Raw genomic sequence first — 26079 nt, forward strand, 5'->3', positions numbered from 1 at the left:
GGGCATTAGTACAACTCTTATATAATAGAAATATAAAGACAAAGCAATATAAATTAGTTGTATACTGAATATAAGTAAACATATCAAGCTTAAAACACTTTATCACTCTTTTTTATGTACAATACATAATCTAATAATATGACAGTGAACCTGTACAATATGTACTGTAATATATATATATATATATATATATAGTATATTTAGTACAAAAGAAACCTAGCAGCATTAAAGGATTAAAAACAAAAGATCAAGAAAAGAAAAGAGTAAGAAGTGCTAAAATGTACCTGAAAAAAATCTGTATTTGATTTTTTTTTTTAATCTATAGTCTGATTTAGCTGTGGATCCAGGTGATGTGAATGATGGGTTCACATTATCTATCTGTGCATCACATCAAAACAGCTAGTGACACATCCTGTCTATCATATCCTGCAGTTAAACTGAAGTGCGCACAAAGATCCTCAAAGCATGCACACAAAAAAGAATGAGGGGAAAAAAGAGATTTGCAATTTTCAGCCATTTGATATGGCAGAGGAAAACAAAGTGTGGTTTGAGCGGCACCCTCAACAGACACATCAGTAGCTTTATCAATAAAACACATGCATACACAAACATACACAGACAGCATGGGGTCAAGAAGAAACACACCATGGTATGTTTTCTCTCTGTGAAAAGGATCAAGTCATACTGAAAGTGATTTGTGTAAATCTCCTCATTCTGTAGGTCAAAGATTAGAAATAGAGGCTGTAAATAAAATTTCAAAAGTCTAAACTCTCTAACACAAGGTTAAAAAATTTGTGGTTTTTTTTTTATTTCTGCAACTGCAGTCTTGTAGCATTTGAGGAACTGCTGGTAAAAAGCAACTGGAAGTTTTCAGTGCGTGTGTGTCTTGACTTAGAAAGCCTGGGTTTATTTTTTTAATCTGCTTGATCATTTAAATATATATCAGTGCGGATGGAAGCTTGTTATCCAGAGAATTGTTTTGTCTGTAAGAGTACTTGAGCATTTTGTAAAACTTCTCACAAAGTGGTATTCTAGTCTTTAAAATCTGAGTAAAACAGGTGTTGGTGGTGTGGTATCAGATGATACTTCATGGGGATAAAGGATCAATGTTATCTCCGACAGGCGTAAGCATTAATATTTTTGATAACATAAAAACCTATAGTCATGGGAGGCATAGCTATTGTTCGTCCCGCCCTCAATGTCTTGGGCTTCAGCTCTGGGAATGTCTCATTGTTCATCATGACCAGCTTTTCCCCATTCAACTGGACATGTCTGTAAAGAGAAGAAGAAATACGGTGTGTTAACTCAGTGAGTTACAACATGCTTAAGTCACATAATCAGATTTACCGACCGTCTTATATTCCAAGTCTTCTTCCCCTGCCTTCTGACAAATAAAACTGGTAGGCCATGGTAAGACTTTATCAACAAAAGACTCGGGATCTTCGTTATTTCATGGGCCTTGTATCTTGCCTATCAATCTGCCAGCAGGGGGTGCTGTTGTCACATTATTGTAATTAAAACAACTGCAAAGTGTGAAAACTGACATGTTGAGTGGAAAATACCAAGAGCAAACCCAAGTTTATTTCTCTGTTAACATTTTGGGTCATCTGTATTCCCTAATATTTGGCTTTAGCTGCATTTACTGCAGCTGCTCACTGTGATAAAAGTCATAAGGCTACAAAAACCAATATGCTCCTCATATATATGAAACAATTTTCTAAGACACTCTGTTAAAGTGTTATATTGTAATGATTTAGGTTGTCACATTCATCAAAATAACCCCTGCTACATCTTCATCTACTGTAAAACCTATTAATATTTATTTTTTCTTTTTTTAAGACTCCTGACTAGGCATGATCATAGAAATCTACTTACGTGAACAAATCCAATTTTACAAAGTCAAACACCAGTTTCATTAAACCAAATAACAGTCAGTTTGAGTATGACCTTTGCTTTTTTAATTCACAGTGGTTCTCTTTATCCATACAGGACACAATATGCTAATTATTATTAATGTAAATACAGTCTGTCCACACTATTTTCTATCTTGTTATGACTACGTTTCCCCTGAGATTGTAATGTTCACAATAATAAAGGAATAAAGGGCAGTGGTTTGAAGACTTTTACATGAACATTGAATTCAAGAAAAGATCAAATAAAATGATGTTCACTAATGAGAAGTTGTAATTCAAACCGGACTGCTCAAAGCCTTTCTTCACATACATGGGTCTGAAAACTTAAAAAGTTCCACTACTCAAACCAATTTATAGACATCTGGTGTTGCTAAATTCATCATAAAAATCTCCCTGCACTCCATGTGGTAAATGAAAGCACTTTAGGCCAGGCACATCGTTAGCTTGCTCTCCTATTAATTGCCTTGCGATCCTGTTCTAACACCTAAAACATCCTCCATCATTACACTGTTATTGAAGGATCATGCTTGAGCTTTCATTAAGGCCGCATGTGGGTATCATATAACAAAAAGACAGACACGCACACACACAGTCTTAGGTCATTAGACTGTTATTTCAGGATTTGTGTCTTAAGTCTGAGTCCGAATAACAGGCCAGGGGATTAAGGGAGAGAGTTAAAGACTGAAACCATAAAGTTTTTATTTTAAGAGACATTTTAAGGAAATGGGAATTATATTACCTTGTTACATAAAGTGAAATATATTGTAGCCAAATGGAATGTATATAAAATGAAAAATCGATTGCTAAAACATCTGTTGTAGGCTATAAAAACAAACTCAAAAAAGGGACACGAAAACACATTAAAACTTTGCAAAGGACTGTGCTCTCTGAAAATTTCCTTCAATAATTAAGGTGGCAAATTAAAGCAGTGCAATGACAATGACCATCTGAACAAACTTAAGTTTTATTTTTCAGTTAGCTTTAATTGTTACACATTATTCTTTATGAGAATACTTGTCTTCACCTAACTCTAATCCAGATAAAGACAGGAAAAGGTAATTGCATTTGAGTGTACATTTGCATGTTTTGCGGTGTGGCACTCACTCAGCATGCTGGCTCCATATAAATTATACACTGTGGTCATAAAAGTAAATTGAGTCACTGCAGCTCTTTGAAGTTTTGATGTTTAACACCCTATTAAGTTTGGAGGCATAAAGTTGTTTATAAAATTATAATTTTCCTATTCTCCATTTCAGTGTTTTTCCTGACATCTGCACAAAGTAATTCCTTTTACAAACCAAGGTTTACTCAAGCAGTGTACAAATAATCAGCATTTTATTCTTTTCTTTTTGTTTTATATGAGCAATAACTGTCACATTTCTCTTTTTTGAGCGACATAAATAAATAGAAAAGGACTGTTTCACATAGAAAACAATTACCTAAAGCACGTGTGCATGTTTAAGTTTATATCTGCACATGTGTAAGAGACTAGAGATACTAACTTGGCTCGCAGTCCATCATTGCCATAGGGCTGCAGTAGGTACTGATGGACAGTCTTGTTCCGTAACGTTCCAGCCAATTTGATTTTCTTCCTCGATCGATGCAGGTTGATGATGTAGATCGTTATGGATCCTCTGACATAGTTATGACTAGTGTCACAAAGAAAAAGATGGACACTGCCTCATTAATTTTCTTTTACATTTAGAAAAAAAAGATCAGGGCACAACAGAAAACGTCGCCTCTCCACATCTGTTAATGGGGATTCATTATATATTACATTGCCATGTTGAATAAAATTCTCTATAATTAAAGATGACTACAAAGAGAAGAAAGTCTTTGATATTTGCATCCCATATAGTAATGGAATAAAACCACGACTCCTTGATCTAATCTGGATCAAAAGGCTTTCGGAAAATTAATAAAGAAAGATAAAGCCGGCTAAAAAAAGGAAATTCCTTTACATAGCAAGTTACTCTTTATTATAGCCTAAAACCCATCATCTACTGTATATTTAGCATCAACATATCAAACTGCAATTCATTTTTGAAGCCTTTATCATTCCATTAAAGTCTATCTAATACAGAAAGCTGCTTCTCTTATACAATATCCAGTATTGAAACCTGCCGCTGTCTGGCCCAGGGTCAAATGAGGGGTGTGAACACAAAGGGCAACACTACTTGAGTTACACAGACAACAGTCTTTGAGTCCCTCTCCTTAGAGCAAAACACCGGGGACACAATTTGATAGGAATACTGGTCAAAGGTAAATAACTCAGTGAGACAGATAAGACAAACATGATAAAATCTAATAAGAGCCCATATATGAGGACAAAGACAACACAGCTCTAGTGAATACCACATGTCAGCCTTGGTGTTCACCGTCTGGTAGACATCGCTCCCAGTTACCACCTCCTAAATCTCATATCTTCAAAGCAATATTGGATTTTGGTTTTATGTTTACCTTTGTTTTTTGTGCACAGGTTTAGCAATTTCAGTAACCCGGCAGGACTGTTAATGTTTAATATATCTACCAGGAGATATAGTCCCGTACTCCTACTGGGAACACATTATATCTGCCTCTGTGTTAAACTCCTACAGCCTTGTTTCTCAGAAATGTGGACCATGGTTCAGATGGTTAGATGGAGTAGGAGATAATAACCTTTTAGACCTTTAAAATGATGAGGTTCTTAAAGATCCAAACCAGGAACATAAACATGTGTTGATGCTGTTTGATGTTGGAGCATCGCTGGAAAGTGAAAAAAATGCCATTCAAACCACTAAAAGGGGTAAAAGGGCAGTGGAAGTCATATTTAATCTGCAAAGACTGCTTGGACACATTTATATTCTTTGCTCTCTAATACAATTTAGTCAAACCACCAAGACTACAATGGTTTGCCTACTTAAGGGCTGACTGTGTAAAACCACAAAGTAGCAGAAATAATGGCAACTGAAGTGGCTTTGGATTTGAGACAGACTGCTTTAGTGCTTCACTGTCTGAACATATGAGTCTAGGGCTGATTGGTATCTTGAGTGGAGCTCAGTGACTCCACATGCCGAGGGCATTTCTCTACTCCTAAATTTACAATACATACCAAGAGACTGAGTGAGTACACTTGTTGAAAACTATTTAGAATATCTGCATGAGTGTCACTAGAACTCACGCTTCTGTAGTATTTCTTGCACATTTATCAACCATCTATCTTTGCCGTGCTCCGATATTTTTCTAAGAGATGCTCCACCTGTAAATGAGCACCGTCTAGAGTATGGCCGTAAGTCTACCCTGGTGCTGACAGCCACTGGCCTGGGTTAAATGATAACCTTGAACAGGCCATGGTGGCACTCTTTATCTCCTCGCGGCACAGACTGCCTTATTGTCCCTCCCCCTCAAATATCCCCCTCCAGCCAATCTGACATGGGATAAAGGTCTGTGCACACCTTTCAGCAGCCCTTTGACGACAGGGAGACAGAACCCACACACCTGATAAGTGATACCCGTTAAGTTTTATAGTCTCTGAGCTGTGAATGAGCGGGTGTCTATGGTCTGCTTATTTATGGGAAGCCAAATGGTGGAGTTAGGGATTTTGTTCTTCCTCACCAGACACCAGCCTCAGGTGTTTGTGAGAGGCAAGAGGGGGCGTTCTTTAAACTACAGTCATCTGTTTTCTGTCTGACATTCCTGAAAGTATTGCTAGACTTTACTAAAAGTCTATGAGCATTCAGCAGCAAAACTGGAACAGGTTACAAACTAATCCAAGGTAGTTAAGCACGTACTTTTGATAGCTGGTACAGTGGGCATAGATACGTAGTTTGTCTCGTATGACTCGTCCTGGTTGCGGCTTCCTCTGCAGTCCAGCCACTCGCACAGCTAGAACCTTGGGACCAACCAGACGTCTAAACACCAGAGAAAACCAGTAATCCTGTAAATGAAATATCATCACATACACACACACACAAAGAGACAACAATTTGCATTATTTTTATGATTGCATTAGTTAATTGATTCTCATTGTAACTTTTCAAGACAGGGTTCCAGTAGTGACAGTTGAAAGACACCAGTAAAAAGCAATAGGTGTGGAGAAGACGTTTTACATGCAAAATAAAAGAAAACAACATTTCATTTAAAAAAAAAAAAAAAGAGAGAGAAACTCTGGATTCCCTTCAAACAGAACAGCTCCAAAATCTCTATCGTTTCTAATCGAGACATGAAATGTCCTGGTGATTGTAGAAACAGATTTGGTTTCACAAGCTGTGAGAGTTAAGTATGTGTCGTAAGTGGCTAACGTGTGTAAAGAGAGACGTGGTGCACAAAAACATCAAGTCTGAATACTGGACTTCTAGTTGGAGCGCACTGTCACATGACACACGTCACATTGTATTTAACAACCGCTGACTCGTTTAGATTTGACACTTCTTAAATATGACATTTTTACAAAATATTATCCTCTATCATGAATTGCTGTATTCATTATGATTGTTGAGTGGTCCACCATACTAAGTTAAACTCTATAGACTATAGGGACTCAACACCTCTTCAAGAGACCCAGAACAACATGTGCTCCTCAGGAAGTTCCCATGCAATCCTGCATATGGCAACATTTAAGGGCTTCTTTTTTCCACTCAGACTTTAACTTAATTTGCTGCCAAGGCATCGAAGAAGCACAGCACAGTATAGAACAGTATAGTGGTGGCCACGGCCAGAGGGACAGATGAATGAATGTATGATCCATGATTATTACACAAAGAATAAGACAAAGAGCAGTGACGAGTCTTGGGTTTCATTTATTCCAAACTTGTTCCTTTGTTTTTAAATTTCAAAAACACATGTAACAAAAAACACCAATAAACCGATAGAATTTAATCTGTGGCTGTGATGACCACAGCAATGATTAGTGATTGTTAATGTGGAATATTTTAGAGAAATATCTGTTGAGGTTCTAGATCTCCAGCTGTGTAACTGTTTCCTTCTTATCCTATTGCTCGCCATCGTCTTTTTCATCCCTTTCCGTGTCTTTTTTAAATTTAATTTTGTTTTTTTGCACCTTACTTTCCCCCCTTGGATAGATATACAGACAAACGTCAACTGCTGGAACAACCATTACTTCAAGAACTGGTAACATGCCAATATAAATAAAATAAAAACACCAGACACCAAACAAACTTCAGCTGCTCAGAGGTAACAAAGGATGATAACAATTAAACCTTTATGGTTAGCTAATACGGACAAATTAGATTCAGCCCATTGCATCATCAACCTGCTTTTGATGTAAGAAATAAAAATTCTTTCTTCTTTAACGGTGAGCAAAAATCTCCTTACTTAGTGCCAGTCAGACAGAGTTCTGTTTAAAGAATGGATCTCAGACAAAATCAGCCATCTCTTTAATTTAGGCGTTTACTGCTCACTTCTAAAGGGGATGGCTGACACATGTGGAGTCAAAACAACACAAAACAGGAAAGAGAAGCATGATTGGGAAAGAAGAGTATGCTTTAAAAAAAAAGTAGGAAGGGGAGGGGAGAAAAGTGTGGAAAAAAGATGAGGCAGTTGAGCCATTCAGTGGGCTGGGGGCTTTCACTAGATTCTACCAATGGTGGAGTCATCCTATAGGGGATGGGGCCAGGTCATAAATTTCCCATGCAGTGGACAGGTTGGCGCTGCAGTGAATTCTCTCAGCAGGTAGGCTGGTGCAGCCTTCAGACATCCAGCCATGTTAAAAGCATTGTGATCTTAGCGGGAGATCCCCATTCCCAGAAAAATAATGGAGACAAAGAGGGAGGAAAAAATGAAGCAATCTTTATTGTTTAATATCTTATAGGTGAAGTGAGGTTAAAGTAAGTGCATGCCCGCTAGTGAGATCTAATGAGGGAATTTCTGAAAAATGTTTTGCAGATGTAATTAGTTCATGAGCCCAATAACATTAGCAGCTAATAATGTATTTTGGAGCTCCCAGTACACATTAGACTACCTATTTCTAAGTAAAGCAAAATGAAAAGAAAAAGAATATAAGTCCTAAATAATAACAAATGTTTGATAAATGCCAAGACTCCATCATTTTTTCCTTTATTGTTGGAAGAATGAGTTACTGTCATTAATATAATCTTCTCACCCTACACTGCCTCTGCTTTATATAAACCCATTTTTATTAACTGAATAAATCTTTTTTATGAACTTGGCACGTGGAACCATTTTATCACTTCTTGACATTTCAGGATTTTTTTTAACAAAATGAGATTAGCTAAAAAGCGAGACAATGCTACAAAGCACCCTTTTAAAAAGAATTTAATTAGAGGGTTTAATAAGAAACAAACATCGTGACTGCAGAGGTATACCTCTTACACGTGTTAATATAATTCCCCCCTCATATTCTAATAATGCACAACCAAGTGACTAACAATGAAACAATAATATGTTTTTGTTTTTTAGGTTTTTTTATTTTTTAGACCAAACCACCGGGGAACTTGGCATTGTGCAGTCTCATTCCACACAGGTTTGCAGGCTATTTGACTAACGTGCCTGTGCATCAGATTCTCAGGTTGCAGATCTCTCACCGGCAGACTGTCCCACACAGAGAAGCACAAAGTTATGATGGGGGTTGAGGGGAGCAGTGACACTGTCCTGTGCTACTGATAAAGGGCTAAGGTTACATGGCATTTTGCCCCCGCGTCTAACTACTCATCACCACTAAACACCTTTCATCTCAGCTAATAGCTCCCACGGGAAAGAGTAAGAGGTGCCATCAACGCACCAAGTCTAATAAGGGAAAACTCTTGCATAGTTGTCCAGTCAGATCTTGGCCATTTTGATTGCAGCACTAAGAAAGTGAACAGACATTTTAATCTTTTTTGAAATAAAATAAAGAGGCTTACAGGTAGAGGGTTAAAATTCTGGTCCACAAGATGTGTGTATCCATAGTCAAAGAATGAGTGACGCAACACAACATCAATGCCATTCAGTGCAGCCATACCCAGTGTGTTCATCCACCTGCAATATGTGAAAAATATGTGATACATGAGAAATAGTCAATATTTTATTAGGAATAAATACTTTAAACTAGAAAATATGAAAGATTTTTTAATTGTGGCTTCCAATGTTTTAAGCAAAGGTAGTATGATGATAACAATACTTACAGAAAGCCAGCAGCATACGTGTCAGAGAGATTGCTGATGCCGCTTGCCCATGCTGGCCCAAGTCCACCAAGCCACACCTTCTTACCCGGAGTATGTGTGTTCACAACCTGCGATGAGTCATTGAAAAGAAAATTATCAAAAAATTTGGATTTCACATTTTAGGCTTGAGAATCAGTGCAACCTTTTCCATCTAAAATTATCTGAGGGCCATCCATCCAACTCACGGTTGGGCTCGGCTGGAGATTATGCCAGCTAACATTGAACAAGAGGTGGGATAAGCAGCATCCCTAGTCCATCTGAGGAGCATTACAATCCTAAATTCTTAACTTTATAAACTTTAATGATGAAGAGGAACCTTTGTTTTGTTTTGCTAAATGACTGCATTTTACTGTCTCTGTAAACGAGTGAGACGTCGTGAGAGTTTGCAACAAAATACTTCTAGCAATACAAAGAGAACAATAATAAATATAATAATAATAACAACAAATCGGAAAGACATAAACCTGACCTTATTGTTTGAGTGGTGGTACACAGAGGAATCCCACTCCTTTTTCCTGTTAAGTTTTATTTCTTGGTAGTGATTGCTTATTTTCCCTGATCATCTTTCAACTCACCCAGTTTTGATAATATTACGAATTGGCAGCCATAACCATCTTACCCTCAGGGCTTACTTTTGTGGTTTGCACATGTGGCCTCTTCAGCAACAGGTCTGGATGATCCAGAATTTTGCAAACTCATTAGAAATGCAAATATATGTCCGGTCATATAGTTTGTATTTACACTACAGGTATAGAACTCCAGAGTTTAAGGAGTCATTACAGGCATCCCCATTTTATCAAGCATACAATATATATGCATATGACTGGGATTATTTATAGTCAAAGTTTAAGTAAAACTTAAGTACCTTGGTCACTTTACTGATCTGCTCTGCAAGTGTGTCCAAAAGTCGAGTTTTTAGGAAGTCCTCTGCTTTGTTTATTCTGCCATCCATGTAATAACTGTAATGAAAATGCAAAACAAACAGCGTGAAAATATATGCAAATTTATATAAATTTGATATCCTTGATTTGATATCCATCCATCCATCCATCCATCCATCCATCCGCTTATGTTCAGTCTAACCTTGCAACGATGAACTTTAGACTGTAAAGGTTTTACAGCAGCTTTGATAAACAGGCACTGACATACTCAATTATATTTCAGTGCAGTGATAATCCAATTTTACTGAGATTGCATAATGGATGGCTTGGAAGCATGGACATTTCAGACAGACTGAATAATAAAGACATCAATCTGCATGTGTGTGAGAAAAGGATAAAAAACAAAAAGACATGAGAGAAAAAGAGTGTTTAGGCAGCATGAAGAGAAGAATTTATTTATTAGAGCCAAAGTCCTGCTGAACAAAACCCTGTGGGAGAACAAAAATCCCCTCCAACATACTCTCTAAACGAGGGAAAGTCAGTGATAATAGCTACACTGTCTAGTGCATATTCAGGTGCCATAAAAAGGCTTTTTCCCCCACTATTTTATTTGATGAGTGAGTTGCAAAGTTAGCGCGGTGAACACGTAAATATGTCTGTTACATTCAACTGTTTCCAAACGACTTAACACTAAACCAATCTGTGGCAGGTAAACTTCCTTGTATTTTGTTGTTGTCCTAGAGTTTTTAATCTGGTGCCTGTGGCAAGACGCATGACGTTAGGAATGCATTTTATATCAACCAGTAATGACCAGCTAACCAGAAAGCTTAAGACAACAGTAATTGTCATGACAAAGAAGGCTACAGCCTTTATCTCCTCCTGGCACAGCTTCTGTAAGGTCTGGCTTTTCCTTATTGGGAGATGTGTATCATAAAACTACCTTGATCGTGTTTGTGTAATTACTCTCACTGCCAGAGGGGGGAGACAACAGTTGTACACTCAATCAATCAATTAATTAGTCAGTACACTGTGATTGGCTCTCCAAGGTCGAGTTATTTCAGAAACAGCATTTCTATGAACAAAGAACTGCCTTGCTCAGTTATATTGTCAAAAGTATCCCAGAGTCCTATATATTAAAAATTTCCATATTTAGCTTGAGTGTTTCATTATCCAGCCGACTGCTTCAGTAAATAGTTATGATTTATTTTTAAAAGACAGCAGCAAGTGTTCACCTCTTACATGCTATCCTCTGGGTATTGTTATAAATTAAAAATGAAAATATTCAGGGTGATCAATGGTATAATGGTGAAAAGAAATTACAACTATTAAGCCCAGTGATGTCATTAAATATCATCCTTTGCACAAACATCAGAAAACGAAGCATGCATAGCAGGTGGAATAATGTAGATGTGTCCTTTTCTAAATTTTTAAAAGCAGCACATGTTATAAGATATAGCCAAATTTCTAGAAAGATGGAAGTAAAAAATATTTTATGTAAAATTGTTTTTTTCTTCTTCTCCTCAATCAATTTTTAATAGACACACTTAGGTCTCTTGGAGAATGCTAGTTAGTATATTTCTTAATCAAAATTTCAAAAAAAAAGGGGACAACATAAGTAAGAATGGTACTGTAAATACTATGAAAGTAGAGTATTAGACCATATAATCATAACAACTAAGGGCTCATAAATTCAAAAACTATGTTAGAACCTCTACTGAACCTTTTTGGAAAGGTCTACAGAAATGACAGATGTGCCAACAAAACTGCTGAGAACAGAGCTGAATTTAGTTTATGTGGGGTGAAGCAGTGTTGCAATCTGAGCTTAACCTTGTTGAAATTTTCCTCATAGCACTGGAGAAGTCCCAAGCTCCTGGCCTCAAACTGTAAACAATGCACGGATTAAGTCATAGCCTTACACAAATTATTTGGCTATCCTGTCATCTTTTCTGAGAGCTTACAATAATTCTTCAGTCTAGATCTAAGGGAAGAAATTCCAGTTCATATATGGAAACAGAATAAGACAGCACAAATTCTATCTACATCTTACACTACAAATTACCATTAGGGTTAATTTTGCTTAGAGTATATACAAGCATCCAGTAAAAAAGCAACACTAGCCTTTAAGATAAACACTCAACTTGGTGGTTCATTAGTGCAGGAACACACACACACACACACACACACACACACACACACACACACACACACACAAAAACAAATTATGCAAACAATGCTCAAGTATTTTGACCAAAAACTTTGAATTAGTATTCAGGTCCAAGCTCCTCAAACAAAACCACAAAATTTTCCTTTGTTCATTCAATGTTTGGCATACTACTTTGGGCTAAACGTTCCAAAATTCACTAAAATGCAAAAATTTACAACACAGGAACTGAATGTTTTTAGACAAAGATCTACTTGCTCAGCTTGTTCTCCACCGCTCTCTCAAAGTGCCAGCACCACATCAAAGACAGCTCACTTACAAAAGTATCTAGCACTCCACTAACACCAAAATATGGCACAGCCTAGAGACACAGATGTAATCAGTTCAGACAAGGATGGACAGAAGCAGAGGTGGAACTGCATCAGTACCACAGTTTGAAAACTATTTAGCTGAAATGGTACATTTATTTATTTATTTATAGATAAATGATTTTGATTTGTAATGATCACAGAAGATACTTTTAGAAGACTGTTACTAATTTTTGCACTCGTGGAATTTTTTGCTAATGGTTTTTTAAAAGCCCTAAACTATAAACAATGTAGAACAACTTACTTTTAATAACTGCATGTGAGGCACCGAAAATTGTCCATCTGGTGTAGCAAGAGATTTTGGGAGTAAGCAGAGGGGTAGCAAAATAAGAAAAGGATGTGTTCCTTGAATGTGGACCATCAGGTTATCATTAGATCAATCATAATTACGTAACGGCTGAAGAATATGTAGCATCCCTTAGGATTTCACAAGTAAATTTACAGCCCCTTTGTGATTTTCACCTTTAACATCTATTTCTCTATTACATAAGCTATAAATAAGAACTGGTACCACTGCCATTCTGACAGGAAACAAGAAACCTCTGGCTGTAACATGTTAGCCTGGCTTGTAAAAAGCAGCACTGCTGAAATAGTGAAACTACTAACATATATATTTGAAAAAAAAAAATGTTTCTAATGCACTTTAAGGCCACAATGATTAAATCAAGAAGGGCTCATTTGAAAGGAGAGGTTTGTCAAAGTGCGCCTTTCATTATTAGAGCATTTAACTGAGGGAGCTTGCTTGTTTGCTTCACACCCAGATGTCCACACCACTGGAGCAATTAGTCTCAGATGTGCTTTGCTCAGGGGCAACAAAACAGCAACTTCAAAAATTGTAAATCTGTCTTGTTGACTTTTCTTGGTCAAATTTAAACCTGGCACCATGTCCTCACACACTTTAAACTAATTTAAATCTCTCACCAAGAAGCAGCCCCTGTTGGTAAGGCAGTTCACTATACATAAGGCTGGAGAGCCTTGGTGTAGCAAAGTGATTAAAGTTTGTCGAAAACCACAAATGTCAACCACATGGCATGGCTAGAGGATAAGTCAGGGAATCGGCATTAACATCCATCTTCTCAGGAGTATAAATGTTTCACTGAAATCTATAAAAACCTATCGATATAATGCAAGTCAGATTTTGACTGAAATACTGATAGATCACAGTTACCTTAAAAACCAATCAACAGGAATTCCCCCAAAAATGTGTTCTGTTAATTTCAGGATAGATGTCAGTGTTATTGTTAATTTAAATGTAATTTGTTTTAAAACAATATATTTATTGAGATGATTTATATGTCTTATTTTAGTTTAGTGTGAGCTCAGTGTGAAGCCCATTCTTTACTCCCTGTTTTATTAAGTGCACATACATTACTGTCCCCCCACTACACACTGACAAGAGGTAAAATTAAGTTAGCAATACTTGAGTTAACAGGTCAACAAGCTCTTTCCACTATCTCACAGATGCACACACAGACATAGAAAAACATACAAACTATACATCATGAAACATCCACTTTACAAAACACTATATGGACAAAAGCACTGGGCCACCTACACTTTACACCTACATGAGCTGCATGGCCACATAAACCTATGCCATGAAGTTCATGATGCAAAATTGTTGTGCTGGTGTTAATACCAGAGGTTAGGAACTCTTTCGTGCACTATGAGCCTCAGCACTCAATGACCCTGCTCTATAACTTTACGTGGTCTGCCACTTCATGGCTGAGTTGCTGTGGTTCCTAAATGCTTCCACTTTGCAATAATTCCACTTAGTCTTGATGGCAGAAAATGTAGGAGGGAAAGGAGGAAGAGACTTCACAAACTAACTTGTATCAAAGGTGGGGAATTCAGTGTGCTCTTTAGGATGAGGCACTTTTTAAAATATGTTTGTAAAGGCAGATTGCTTGCCTGAGGGCTTGGTTTTATACACCTGTGGCAATTGAACTGAAAACACCTGAATTCAAAGATTACTTTTGTTGATACAGTTCAACACAAAATTCCTAACCTTAGTGTGCACCATCTGGTAGTGTAATATTAACCTACTCCTAATCTAAACTAAGCCTACAGTAGCTCAAACCTGTCTTTGCTGTAAAATGTAATGATTCGCGAAAATTGACCTAAAGTTATATGTGCCTTGTCAGGCTAAAAAAGGGAGGTGCTTTTAAAAGTGCCCAAGAGAGGAAAAAGCACCATTTTCAGCTTGATTTAAAAAAAATAAAATTTCCCAACATCCACAAAACTTGTTAAAGCAACCACTACTGGGATGTTAGGCCCTCAAAACAGGTCCTGACATTTGGATTGGTGTTTTTGTTCATTGTAGTTCATTTTTATTCACCTCTAATGTATTAATGGAGATGTTTTATCATCACAAACCTTGGATAAAATATATATCTGGTTTTAGGGTTAAAGCACCTTGACAGAAAAAAAAAAGACATCCAGGCCTCTAAAATAAAAGAAAACTTAATACTGAACCAAGATGCAGAAAGAAATGTGAATACAGAGAAGACAGAGACAAAATCAGGGAGTTTAATAGAGAACGACTACACATACTGATCATGCCTTGCTGGTGAATCCAAACATGGATAAGCATTAACTGAGACAAGATGCTGCAAATGTCAAACTACAATGTTGTGGGAAAATGTCATAATATAATGCAAACCACATATCGTTGTTTCAAGCTTTGGAGGTACACAAATATTTCACATCATAACCAACACGTTTCATCACCACAAGTGCCGACTGGACACCTCCGACTGTAAGCCACAGACAGACGTATACTAACAAATTCACAACACTTTCCAAACAGGTTTAAATCGAGTGCTTTTTTCCTACCAAGCACATCTGACTCAAAACAACTTGAGACAGCTGCACTAGAGTAAAACCTATGTCGTAGACGTGTTAATGAGTGGTCTCTACTTTTATTAGGTTGGCTTCTTTTGTAGAGGTCAGAGTTTCTGTCACGCAGCCTGGTTAGACTGGAATCTGGACCTCTTGTGTAAAACGGGCTAATTGACAAAGGGAGTGAGCCAGAGCATATGGTTTGATTTTAACAGTGTGGGTGGTGTTTTTCCAAGCCTTACTGACAGCCCTTCCACCTTCTGTTTCATCTAATTTCTCCTAATTAGACCTGACCTTCACCTTAATGACCACTCACTCAGACACAAAGGGTTTGTCTTAGTTTACACTCAATGTGCCTTTTTGTACATATTTTACATGTGGGTGTAAAAAGATACAGATAAAACATTGGGGAAAAAGATCAAACCAGTGATACATTTGTATGCATTCCTACAGTATGTGCAACAGACAAATGGCAGGTGTTACTAATTTAACACACACACTGTCTCTTAGGCTCCTTTTCCTGTTGTTCCACTTGCAGGATAAACACGGTTTGGTGAATATGCATTAGTCTCTCTTGGTAACTGTGCTGACAAATTTGCAATATTGGTACAAAAACACAGTGTGGCCTGTGCTGTTAGATATATGGTTTTGAATTACTCTCTTTCAGAAGAACGTAGGTTAATTCTGCGTTTTTCTGTAGATGAAATAATAAAAAAGGGTAAAAATGAAAGGGTAAAATACCTACTGTTGCCACGTAACTGCATCTACAACAGAGCCAGCATTCTTCATGAACCTGAAAGAAAACACAAATGTCATTAACTGATTCGTTGTATTTTGTCTTCAATATATGACAACCTATGTCTTCCTTACACAATTACAATATGGCTATATGAATATTACAACATTTTACCCATTTAACTGTTAGTGCTCAGTTTATTTAACAAAAATATTTTTTAATTCAAGTGCACATATGTCACCTTCACTTTATCTCAAGAAGAAAACAAAATCTATCTAGGTGACAAAAGCCATAATTCACTAAAACTCTTTGCCAACTGTCATAAAATGTGTTGCAGTGTTCATTCTTTTAGCAGGTAAGCAATTGGTAATTAATAAGACTTCAGGATTAAAGGCAAATTTCTGAAAATCAATTAAGACAAATTATAAATATAAGAAAAGTGTAATTTAACAGCTGAGAGCTCCTTAAAAAGACAGCAAATGGTGTGTATGCATTATGCAGATTTTCTGTCATTTTAAAATATGTGTATGCAGCAGTCTAGATTTGGCTTATAAAAATGAGCTCTTTCATAGTTATATAGCTTACATAGCATAATTACATGGTTTGACAGTCACTGTTGGGTCCATATATTTTTGTGATGCTTTGCCAAACCCTTGCTGCAGCTGTCTTCAGTTACTGTTCCTTCATGGCTCTTTCTACCTCTGGTTTTGTCTGCAAGTGAAATGCAGCTCTATTGCAATAACAAAGCCAATGTGGAATATTCCACTTCCTGATCTTTCAAAACCTTTTTACAGATTTAGGTAACTCTCCATCTGTACTGTGATGTGCTAAAGAATTACCTTTGGGAATGAGGCTAAACACAGACTGCAATACTTTATACTTCTGACATCATTCATCTGCTTTTGTCACATCACCAGCAAACTACACTGAAAGTCATGCTTGTCCATGCATTGCACTGCCTTCACTCTTCACCCAAGAGATGTAGTATGCTTCAGATTAAAGGTAGCTCTTAGTCACATCTGCCTACATAAGACTGAGCTGGTAGTGTAGAACCTCTATTTTCACTTGTCTTGTCAAAAGTCTTTTATTAGGGTAGATTTTTGTAGTGATTTTATTTAATCATGGAAAAGATCCTGTGATCATCTACGACTTATCTTCCACAGTGTCCATGAATTTCTATGTTGTCTAGCTGAACAGTGCACTCTATCCTCCAAATGAACAAAATTGTTGAGCAGGTCAGTTCTAACTATTTATTTTTTTACTGTTTAAGGTCGGTTCCACTTATTTTTCATTTGCAATTTCTGCTCATTTGAAGAGACAATAACAGCCTCCAAGTCCAAAATGGAATGAACACCAGAACTGTTTAGTATATAAAGATATGCTACACCTATCCATAAGACATATAATAAAATAAAATAATTAAATGAGAAGGACAATTAAATTGAACCCTCTGAAAATATTTTGAGTCCCTCAAAAGTGAATGCAATATTTCTGTTCATTCCCTTAAGCACACCCTTTCACGACAAATTCAGTCTAACATTGAATTTGAAAATAAACAAATGTAAGTATCATGGCAAATCTGCAAACTACTAGTTTTATTATTATTATTTTTAACTAATTAGAGTTGCTGATTCTATAGCTTGAGGATTTGATTTGTTAATTTTCAGTTTAATTGTTATTAATAAAAGGAAAATCATCTGAGAGCAGAATCATCCTGTACACAAACACCGTGCAAACACAGAGTCGCCTCTTTGCATCTGTGTATGTTTCCTGATCTACCTGACCCAAATCGCTCCATATTTGGCTGTAACAGCTTGTCAGACATGCCAAAATGTGTGTCTCTAAACATCATGTCACAGAAACACAACTTTCACTGGGCTGGCTTGTTTAGTCTGTGCAGCTCAGATATTTGGACTCTTGAGCTGCTCAGCATCTAATTAATCTTATTTCCTGAGAGCAGCAGAGTAGTTGGGCTGTCAAACACATGAGCAACCCCCTCGTAACAGTGTCAAACACACAAGAATCGTCGTGTCGTTAAATGCGACACCCATGACCCATGGGTACTCCGGCTCTCGACTCTTCATCTTCTCAATCGTCCTCCTCTTCTCACTACTCATCTTCTATGTCCTCCCTTTGTTCTGATAACACTGCTCATTAATCAGTCTGACTATTACAGTACACATACACACATGTGAGCAAAAAAATACACCTTTTTGCTTCTGACTAAATCTGAACTGTCAGTGCTCAGTGAGATAAAAGGCAGCTCCTAACGGTTTCACTGATGTAAGTAGTTCAAGTACATAGTGGAGACAGATCCATACCAAATTATTCTTTTTCCATAGTCTTCCAACTACCTGTCAAAATGTGTGTGGCTGCCGAGAGGCTAACCTATATTGAGACATTAAACTGTTCCTGTGAATTTAAGTACACATGTGCTTATATACTTGTGCATGTGAAAACATTTTAACACATAAACATATTCAATTTACTTTATAGATGGTATTTTGGTTAAATGACATGCTGACCCCATTTATTCAACAAATTAAAACCAGAACTATGTATCCCACCTCCATCACTTCTAATTGTCTTATTAGCTCTGTAATAAATCTCCTAAACCTCTTGTGACAGATTAGTGGACCGCAGAATATAGCTTCCTTTCAGCCACACAAAATAGATGTTAAGTTTTCATGGTTGCTGCGCAGGAGCACGTCTAACATCTGCATTTATTCACCAAAATCTATCAGACATTGCAAAATGTTCCCAACATTGTCATGTTTATGACTGTGTGTATCTGACCAGTTGCTTTTACATATACAAAAGTCTAAGTGGAAGCTAAAAGGGAACAAAGCGTTCTCCATTGCTGCCCCCAGTTTATGGAATAAATGCCTGTGCACTTTAGACAGTCACCTCCACAGCCCATTTTTAAAACACATTTATACTCTCTGGCCTTCGACCGGGCATTATACATTGATCTTACTTGCCTTTGTTTTATTATGGGAGCTTGTTTGTGTTTTTATTCTATTCTAGTTGTTTTTAACGGTCCTGCATTTATTCACTTTTGGTTGCAGCACTTTGTATTTGCTGTGGTCGTTTTTAAATTGCTTTATAAATATTGCACACTGAATGTCTGAATAAAGTAATTAAACTTTAGATTGACTTGATAAGGGCCCCACGTAACATCTTAAAACATGAAGATGTTACGCAAAATATCTGTCAAGTTATCAACATCTAAATGATCATAACAACATTTTTCTATATATTACTAGCTTTTTATACACCACCCTTGTGAGTTTAATATAGAGTCTGACAATTTTATTATTTGGGTGATTTTGGCCTATCATAGATATATATAATGAATATATTATCCCCTATGCACCACAACGAAGCTTTTCACGTTTTTGCTTGAGGTAACGTACATATGGTGTCGTTTGTTTGTCCACCAGTGCAATTTCAACCTTGTGGTTTACAGTTCTCTCTCAATGTCTGCAACAGAACCATGGCCACTTGGTTTCTTTGTGCTAAACTTCAAACTGGATTGCCAAAAAAACATAGTGGAAAATCTAAAAAAAATAAATACATTTTATATGTATATATTTATTGGTTGGATAGTGTATGCATTTCCAAAATTCCAGTATTAGTCAGGCTAATTTAAAACAATCAATCAAATTATTATATACTGCTCATAAAGTCAAAAACAAAGGGCAAAAAGTAATTTTGATAGTACTAAATTATTTTATTATCCAGTGGAAAAAAAGCAAACATTGCACCATAAGGTCACACTTTATTTGTATTGTCCAACACTGACAGAGTTGTGTATATACCTCCATGTTTGACTTTCACCCTTTGTTTGTTGTACTGGGCCAGTGATGCATTCATTTTAGTCAAGTTTGTTTCCATTTCAACAGACAGAAAAGCTCACAAAGGCGTTACTTTTTTGGAAATAATGATTTTGTTTGAGGAATACTGTCAGCTGTTTGGTTGACAGAACTAAGGATAAATTTCTTGTCTAAAATGAATTTCAACAAACTAAGACTTGCAGTAATACCCAAAGAAGCCTACATACCTGTGACAGGCAATCTGGGGTTCGTTATTTGTAATGCAGCAAGGTCAAATTACGCTTTTAAAAAAAGTTTTTGTCTTGGTTAACAATCACTATTAGATTATCCAAATTAAAGTTATGCACAAACGTTTCCAAATCATTAGTGAAAAGAGGAGAATGTGTTATTCTCTGATGGCACAGATTTGCTATTTGTATCCAAAGTGCATTTTGTAAATCACCAACTTGATCAACTGCAAGCCTTAAACTAATTTTGAATTAAGATTAGGTTAAGTTGAAGACAGCCAATTACATGCTCACTGCCAGTGGAAAAGTGGTTTGTGGAAGAACAAGATGGGGAGGTTTTTTGTTTTGTTTTGTTTTTTTAAATCTTTTGTCATTGAAGTTTTGAATTTCTAAGGATCACAACAAATTATGTTTCTTTTGCCTAAATTCATCAAAGGTTTGTTTCAGTGAGCCACACTTTGTAAAATATACTTGGACAGACTTCATTGAACTGATGAATTGATAAAGACAATACAAAATGAGTCAGCGCCTTAAAGGAGGTATTACTTTTCCGTTTTGTGCTCCATATTCACATCATGATCTTACGTTGCCCGTGAATTGTTAATGTTCTGATTTTCATCTGCCAGATAATTACAGCTTGTGAATGCAAGATAGATAAACCATGGAGCTACAATATTGTGTGGCTACAATACAACTTGTCCAAAAACAACACAGTAATTTTCAGTGAAACAGAGTCCGAACAATTTAATCTTGCTTTCAGTCAACTTGAATAAAATTTTGGCCAGCTAAAGAAAGTATGTCTGAAAACCTTTTTGTTTTCCAAAGATTATAGTAATCTGTATCAAATGCTGGTGAATAATACTACACAATGACACAGTGACAATGTCTTGGTTAGTCTTTTGTTGTAAAGGTTTGGCTACCAAGTGTAACAATGCAACCTTTGCAGAGGACAGGCTGCAGTTGAAAGAGGGCGGTTAGATAAGCGACCAGAGTCAATCCAAAGCTGCTGCAGCTTCTGGGTGAGACAAGCAGGTGGGACGTTGCGCCATCACGTTATCAATCAGATGACACTTTATTTATGCTGACATGGTATAACTGAAGCTGAGAACCTAAAACCTGCAGAGTGGGAATCCATAAACACTGAATACAACTACAGAGTGTGAGTGTGTGTGTGTGCGTGCGTGCGTAAAACTTTTACTGAGCTTTACTGTGTTTAATGCATAAACTACTGCAGCATACTTTCCGCTACCTTCCCCCTTTCTTTTCCAGCAGGACAGCCTAAGAAGAAGTGTAATCCTGGCCAATCGCTGTTTTACTTGGTGACTCACCCATCCAGCAGCAGAATGGCGTTCTTCCGGGGTCGTCCTGCGTTGGGGCCAAAGAGGTGAGCTCGGTGGTAGAAGCGCACAGACTGCAGCAGGGTACGTAGTTTGGTGTAGTCCTGAGCCAACTGGGTGCTGTTGACCGCACGACCCACCATGCTGCGGTACGCATTGGGCTCTGGAAAGAGAAGACACAGTAGACTGAGGAAGATAAGAGTTTATACAAGCAGCATTGGGAAGATGACAAAGAATGATGTTGTTGTTGTAGTCTGATCCTGCTCTTAGAATATCCAACAGCCAGTAGAAAAAAGGGATAATTGGCCAATTCACAGTAATACAGACAGATGGACATTGCTTCAAGGGAATAGCCAAAGCACACAGGGTGGCCTTGCAGAATCAGTAAGCCTAAGAGAGTGAAGGATTTTTACAAAAGGAGAAAGACTAAACTTTTGCAGACTCATTGTTGATTAACAATTTCACTGAAGATTTTTCTGTACCAGGCTGTTTCATCCTAAAAACATAGGCTGCTAACATGTCTGCTTTATTAGTGTATGTTGATATGCTGTTTATGAGAACTATGAAATGATTAACTGCACATTTTAAAAGATAACCTTTAATTCATCATATAAATGTCCTCTATATTTTGTGCTACCTCAGCAATTTACTTGAAATTATTTCCTTTGTTGCAGTCACATATAAAGTTATTAGACATATGCTGCTACTCTTAGGCTTAGGCTGAAAAAAAGGGTGATAATAAGTTTTTAATGTGAGGGTATTTTTAGATTTTCAGAAAATTAAAAGAAAAAAATAGTTTACCCCTATGCGAACCCTTGGATTAACCCTTTAACTGCTACTGAACTTAAAAATCCTTCATTAAATCTGCAACAGTTTACTTTAGTTCTGTAACAAATTTGTATTACAAGTGACAATACAAGCATGAACTGTTATACTGCATTTAGTTTATACTTCGAATTTAATTTACTGCACTCAACCAGAGAGAATAATGATATGATTTTGGCAATAAAAACTATACAGTGTGTTACCTTTAAAACACTTTCTTTTCCTTTTACTCCTCTAAATATTTTAAATAGTGTAAAAACTGCAGATATGATTGTAAGTCATGTGTTTTAATAGACAGTTTGAAGTATGTTGCTGTACTGACCATTGCCCAGCTCCCAGGAGATGTTGTATTTCTTCCCAGCGCTGTACTTCAGGAGGCTGAGGGTGGAGGAGGTGTTCCAGGAGTTGTCTGGATTTCTGTGTAGTGCGTTGAGCCCCAGGATCAGGTGCAGGCCAGCACAGTCGGCAAAGTTGTACAGTTTGTCTAAAGACCTGGCTGGGAAAAACCCACAAAGCAGTTGTAACTTTGATTCTTTTTACACGTATGGAATCATATGACCACATGAACATGATAGAAAACATGTGTAACTCATGGATTCCCTGATTCACATGCCCTCTGTTTCTATATGTTTATGTATACAGTAGCCCTTAAACCATATCTGTGGTGCTTTCTGCACCACAACTATGTATGTTTGCAACCGGCTACATTTTCTTTTCATTAAAAAAAAAAAAAAAAGAGAAGATGGAAAAGTGTTGACATTATGTAACATTATGCACTTTTATTATACTTATTTTAAAGTCAGCTTTATCAAAACATACCTTCAGACTTGGAGGAAAACAAAATTGAAGCAGTATAGGTTTGTGTCACGTGTATACTACTGTATTTACACTGTGAGTACTATGAAACCTGCTTAAAAACTTAAGATAATTAATCAGTTATGATAAAAACAAATCCAAAATGAGAATTTCAATAATTAATTGTTTTTACATTAGCTACTGAACAATATCTAAGCTGGTTCTGCTCAGTTCTTTGTGGATCAACTGATCAGTTTATTCGCATAGTGAAAATAGAAGTAAATCAACCAGAAATAGAGCCCAGCTTTGAGGAATGTTTATCTTGTCTGTGGCGTAGGTAACATTGTTGTGATTAACTGTGTACAAAGTTGCTTCCACCACTTCAACTTTCAAACTAAACCATTCAAACAACCAAAGAGGACAACATTCCTTAGCCATACTGTGTAAGTACTCTGTAAGATGTACTTGAATAAACTGACTGCACGTGGTGCAGGATATACCTGGAATGTATTCTGCAACCAGTTCTGAATTTCGTGTGTTCATTTTTACACACAACAGCAGAGTTTCTTCCTTCAGCAACATTCAGTGAGAAGAATGCAGACAGACTGATTTTCCCATCATGGACTCCTGTGGTGATGCGCTCCTCAAAGCATCAGGCACAGGTTTGTTCTGTTCTGCAGCTGACTGCTCACTCATGTTTATGTCTGCTGTCTCCATTAGAACACATTATTCTCCCTATGCAGTAGAGGATAAGGCCAACTGCAGATGTTGGCATACAGTGAGAGTGCCAAAAGTGTTTGTTTATATTTTAATGTGTGACTGTAGGCTGCTCCTGGATATCTTAGGCTCTTGTTTTGAAATTTTATCTGTTTGGATTCATTCCATTAATGTAAATATTAACCTGAACTCTAACCCTTACTTCCTAGGTTCAACAGGGACCAGATGAAGACTGTGCAGGTCTGGTTCCTGCTAGAATTTGCTCTCAGCTCTGGATTTGGCACCACCTGAGTTTGCCAAATGATAGCTTTGTCCAAAGTGGAATGAAGACAAATGCAGAGCAGACTCGCGTGCATGTAAAAGGTTTGGATACGTGTCATGCCAATAAAAGGCATAGTATTTAAAAATGGATACAACTAGCTTCAACAGAGGACACATTTAAATAGTGAGTAATGCTTATTAAGTTATATCTGAACTCAAATGTGTTTGTATTCAGCATTTACTCCAACCCTTTATTTCTAGTAGAGCACTGGCTATGTATAATCCAAAGAGCAAATAGAGAGAACAGAAAGATTGCTTGTTGCACCTGGCATTAATCTGCTCTCTGCTAATAGCAGGACAAAGCCTGAAAAGCAAAAAATGTTTGCAGCAACAATAGCTTTATTCCACAAAGCTCTTTTGGGGAGTGTATATCTCCTGGGTAAACTCCCCGTTCTCTGTCTCATTAATAACTATCAATAATGTTATTATCATAACTGCTATTATTGTAACTTCTTCCCTTTGTGGTTGGAATCAGAGTGGCGTCTGTTTGCAGCAGCAGAGTTGAGGGCAACTGGACAGAGAAAGTAGGGCCAGATGTGGCTGTCAAGATGAGTGATTCCAGGCCTTTCCTCACCTGATATCTGAGCAGAAGGCAACCAGCCTTACTGCAAGACACAGCTAGCAGGCCTGCAAACACATCATAAAAGCATCATGAGATGTATCAAGCTACTAAAAATACTGTTTCTCTGCTGGCTGATCTAAGAGCAGTGTGTAAAATAAGAGTCTATGTGTGCATGTCAGGCTGGTTACTGCTAAATCTTTATACCGAGTCTAGGTCTTAAGCTTATGAAACACACGTAACTGGTGTCGTATAAGCTGAAGGTGCTAAAAGATATTTTGCACTCAGTAATTTTAAACATAAATTTTGCTTTTCACCTAGACTATTAGATAAATAATTGCATGTTTGACAGCATACTCATCTAACGGATCTATTATACAGACTTTATAAATGCATATTTATTTATATGCATACTATGATTCCAGCTTATCAAATGAAAGGATCTGTCATTTCTCCTGTAAGTTAAATGAACAGGGAAAATAAACATTCTCTCCCCCCCCCGCCAAATATCTGAAGAAATCAACTTGGTACCTGCAAAGGTATGACCTCTATCATTATCAGAATTTTTGGACATATTTTTGATTTTGGTTAAATAACTAGTAATCGAAATGATTAGTTGCAGCTCTAGCAGTCTTAGCACTGTATTTATACTTATTGTAAAGAAGAGTTGAAATTAAGGCTGACCTAGACCCATTTTGTGTGTCCGATTATGGGTAAAAAAGAAATATATAAAATATATAAAATTCTGTTGATAAGGTCTCCTTTTTAAAATAAAAGCAATCCCCTGTTAGCCCATTGGTGAGCAGTTGTTGGAGTCTCTTTTTCACACTGACAGCAGCTTGTAAAGAACATACATTACAGCATAGCCCAGCATAGCAAAGCTCTTGCTTATCATCTAGGAGGTGGAGATCATGTGTTTTCTTAAAAGCAGAAACAGGTATATTTGCTATACTGATGTCAGAAAATCTTCGACTTACTGGGGCAAACTTGACCCCCATACATAAAGCTATGCAGACACTAAAAAGCCTTTAAGATACAAGTCAGTGATCTTGGTCAGACAAAATGAAGGCACTGTAAATTAATCTATTTCATCTGTTATAGCTCACCATCACATCTGTGTGATGCTAGAGCACAAATGCTCCAGGATTCAATGAACTCCAGAGACATACTGTGGTTGGAATTCTGAAGGGAATACCAGAACTTACTATTTCTGGATAATCACTCACAAACTTAGACACAGATAATCAATAAAGCAAACATTAAATTGTCTTTTCTGTTCATCCCAATTACATTTAATAATATCTCTGAAGCACTTATCATTATTCAGCTTTCAGTTTTTAAGAAAACTAAATCCTTCAGAAACAGGTCTTACATTGTAATGTGGTTTAAAACAGGTCTCAAA

At 37.0% G+C, this 26079-nt stretch overlaps 1 protein-coding gene across 1 annotated transcript in view; it reads right to left on the reverse strand.

Moving 5' to 3' along the window:
- Window positions 1–214: 214 nt before the first annotated feature.
- hpse2 (heparanase 2) overlaps window positions 215–26079 on the reverse strand; it is a 49209-nt gene continuing 23344 nt past the window's right edge. Inside the window, exons 4-12 of the mRNA XM_005913892.3 lie at window positions 22608–22781; window positions 21452–21623; window positions 16070–16117; window positions 9939–10032; window positions 9035–9141; window positions 8774–8888; window positions 5684–5829; window positions 3416–3562; window positions 215–1272 (exon numbers count right to left, since the gene is read on the reverse strand). Of these exons, the coding sequence (XP_005913954.1) occupies window positions 1110–1272; window positions 3416–3562; window positions 5684–5829; window positions 8774–8888; window positions 9035–9141; window positions 9939–10032; window positions 16070–16117; window positions 21452–21623; window positions 22608–22781 (1166 nt within the window). The 3' untranslated portion in view covers window positions 215–1109. The remainder of the gene's footprint in view (window positions 1273–3415; window positions 3563–5683; window positions 5830–8773; window positions 8889–9034; window positions 9142–9938; window positions 10033–16069; window positions 16118–21451; window positions 21624–22607; window positions 22782–26079) is intronic.

The sequence above is a fragment of the Haplochromis burtoni genome, unplaced genomic scaffold (genome assembly GCF_018398535.1).
Source record: "Haplochromis burtoni strain Fernald_Lab_line unplaced genomic scaffold, NCSU_Asbu1 Contig_7, whole genome shotgun sequence".
Taxonomy (NCBI): domain Eukaryota; kingdom Metazoa; phylum Chordata; class Actinopteri; order Cichliformes; family Cichlidae; genus Haplochromis; species Haplochromis burtoni.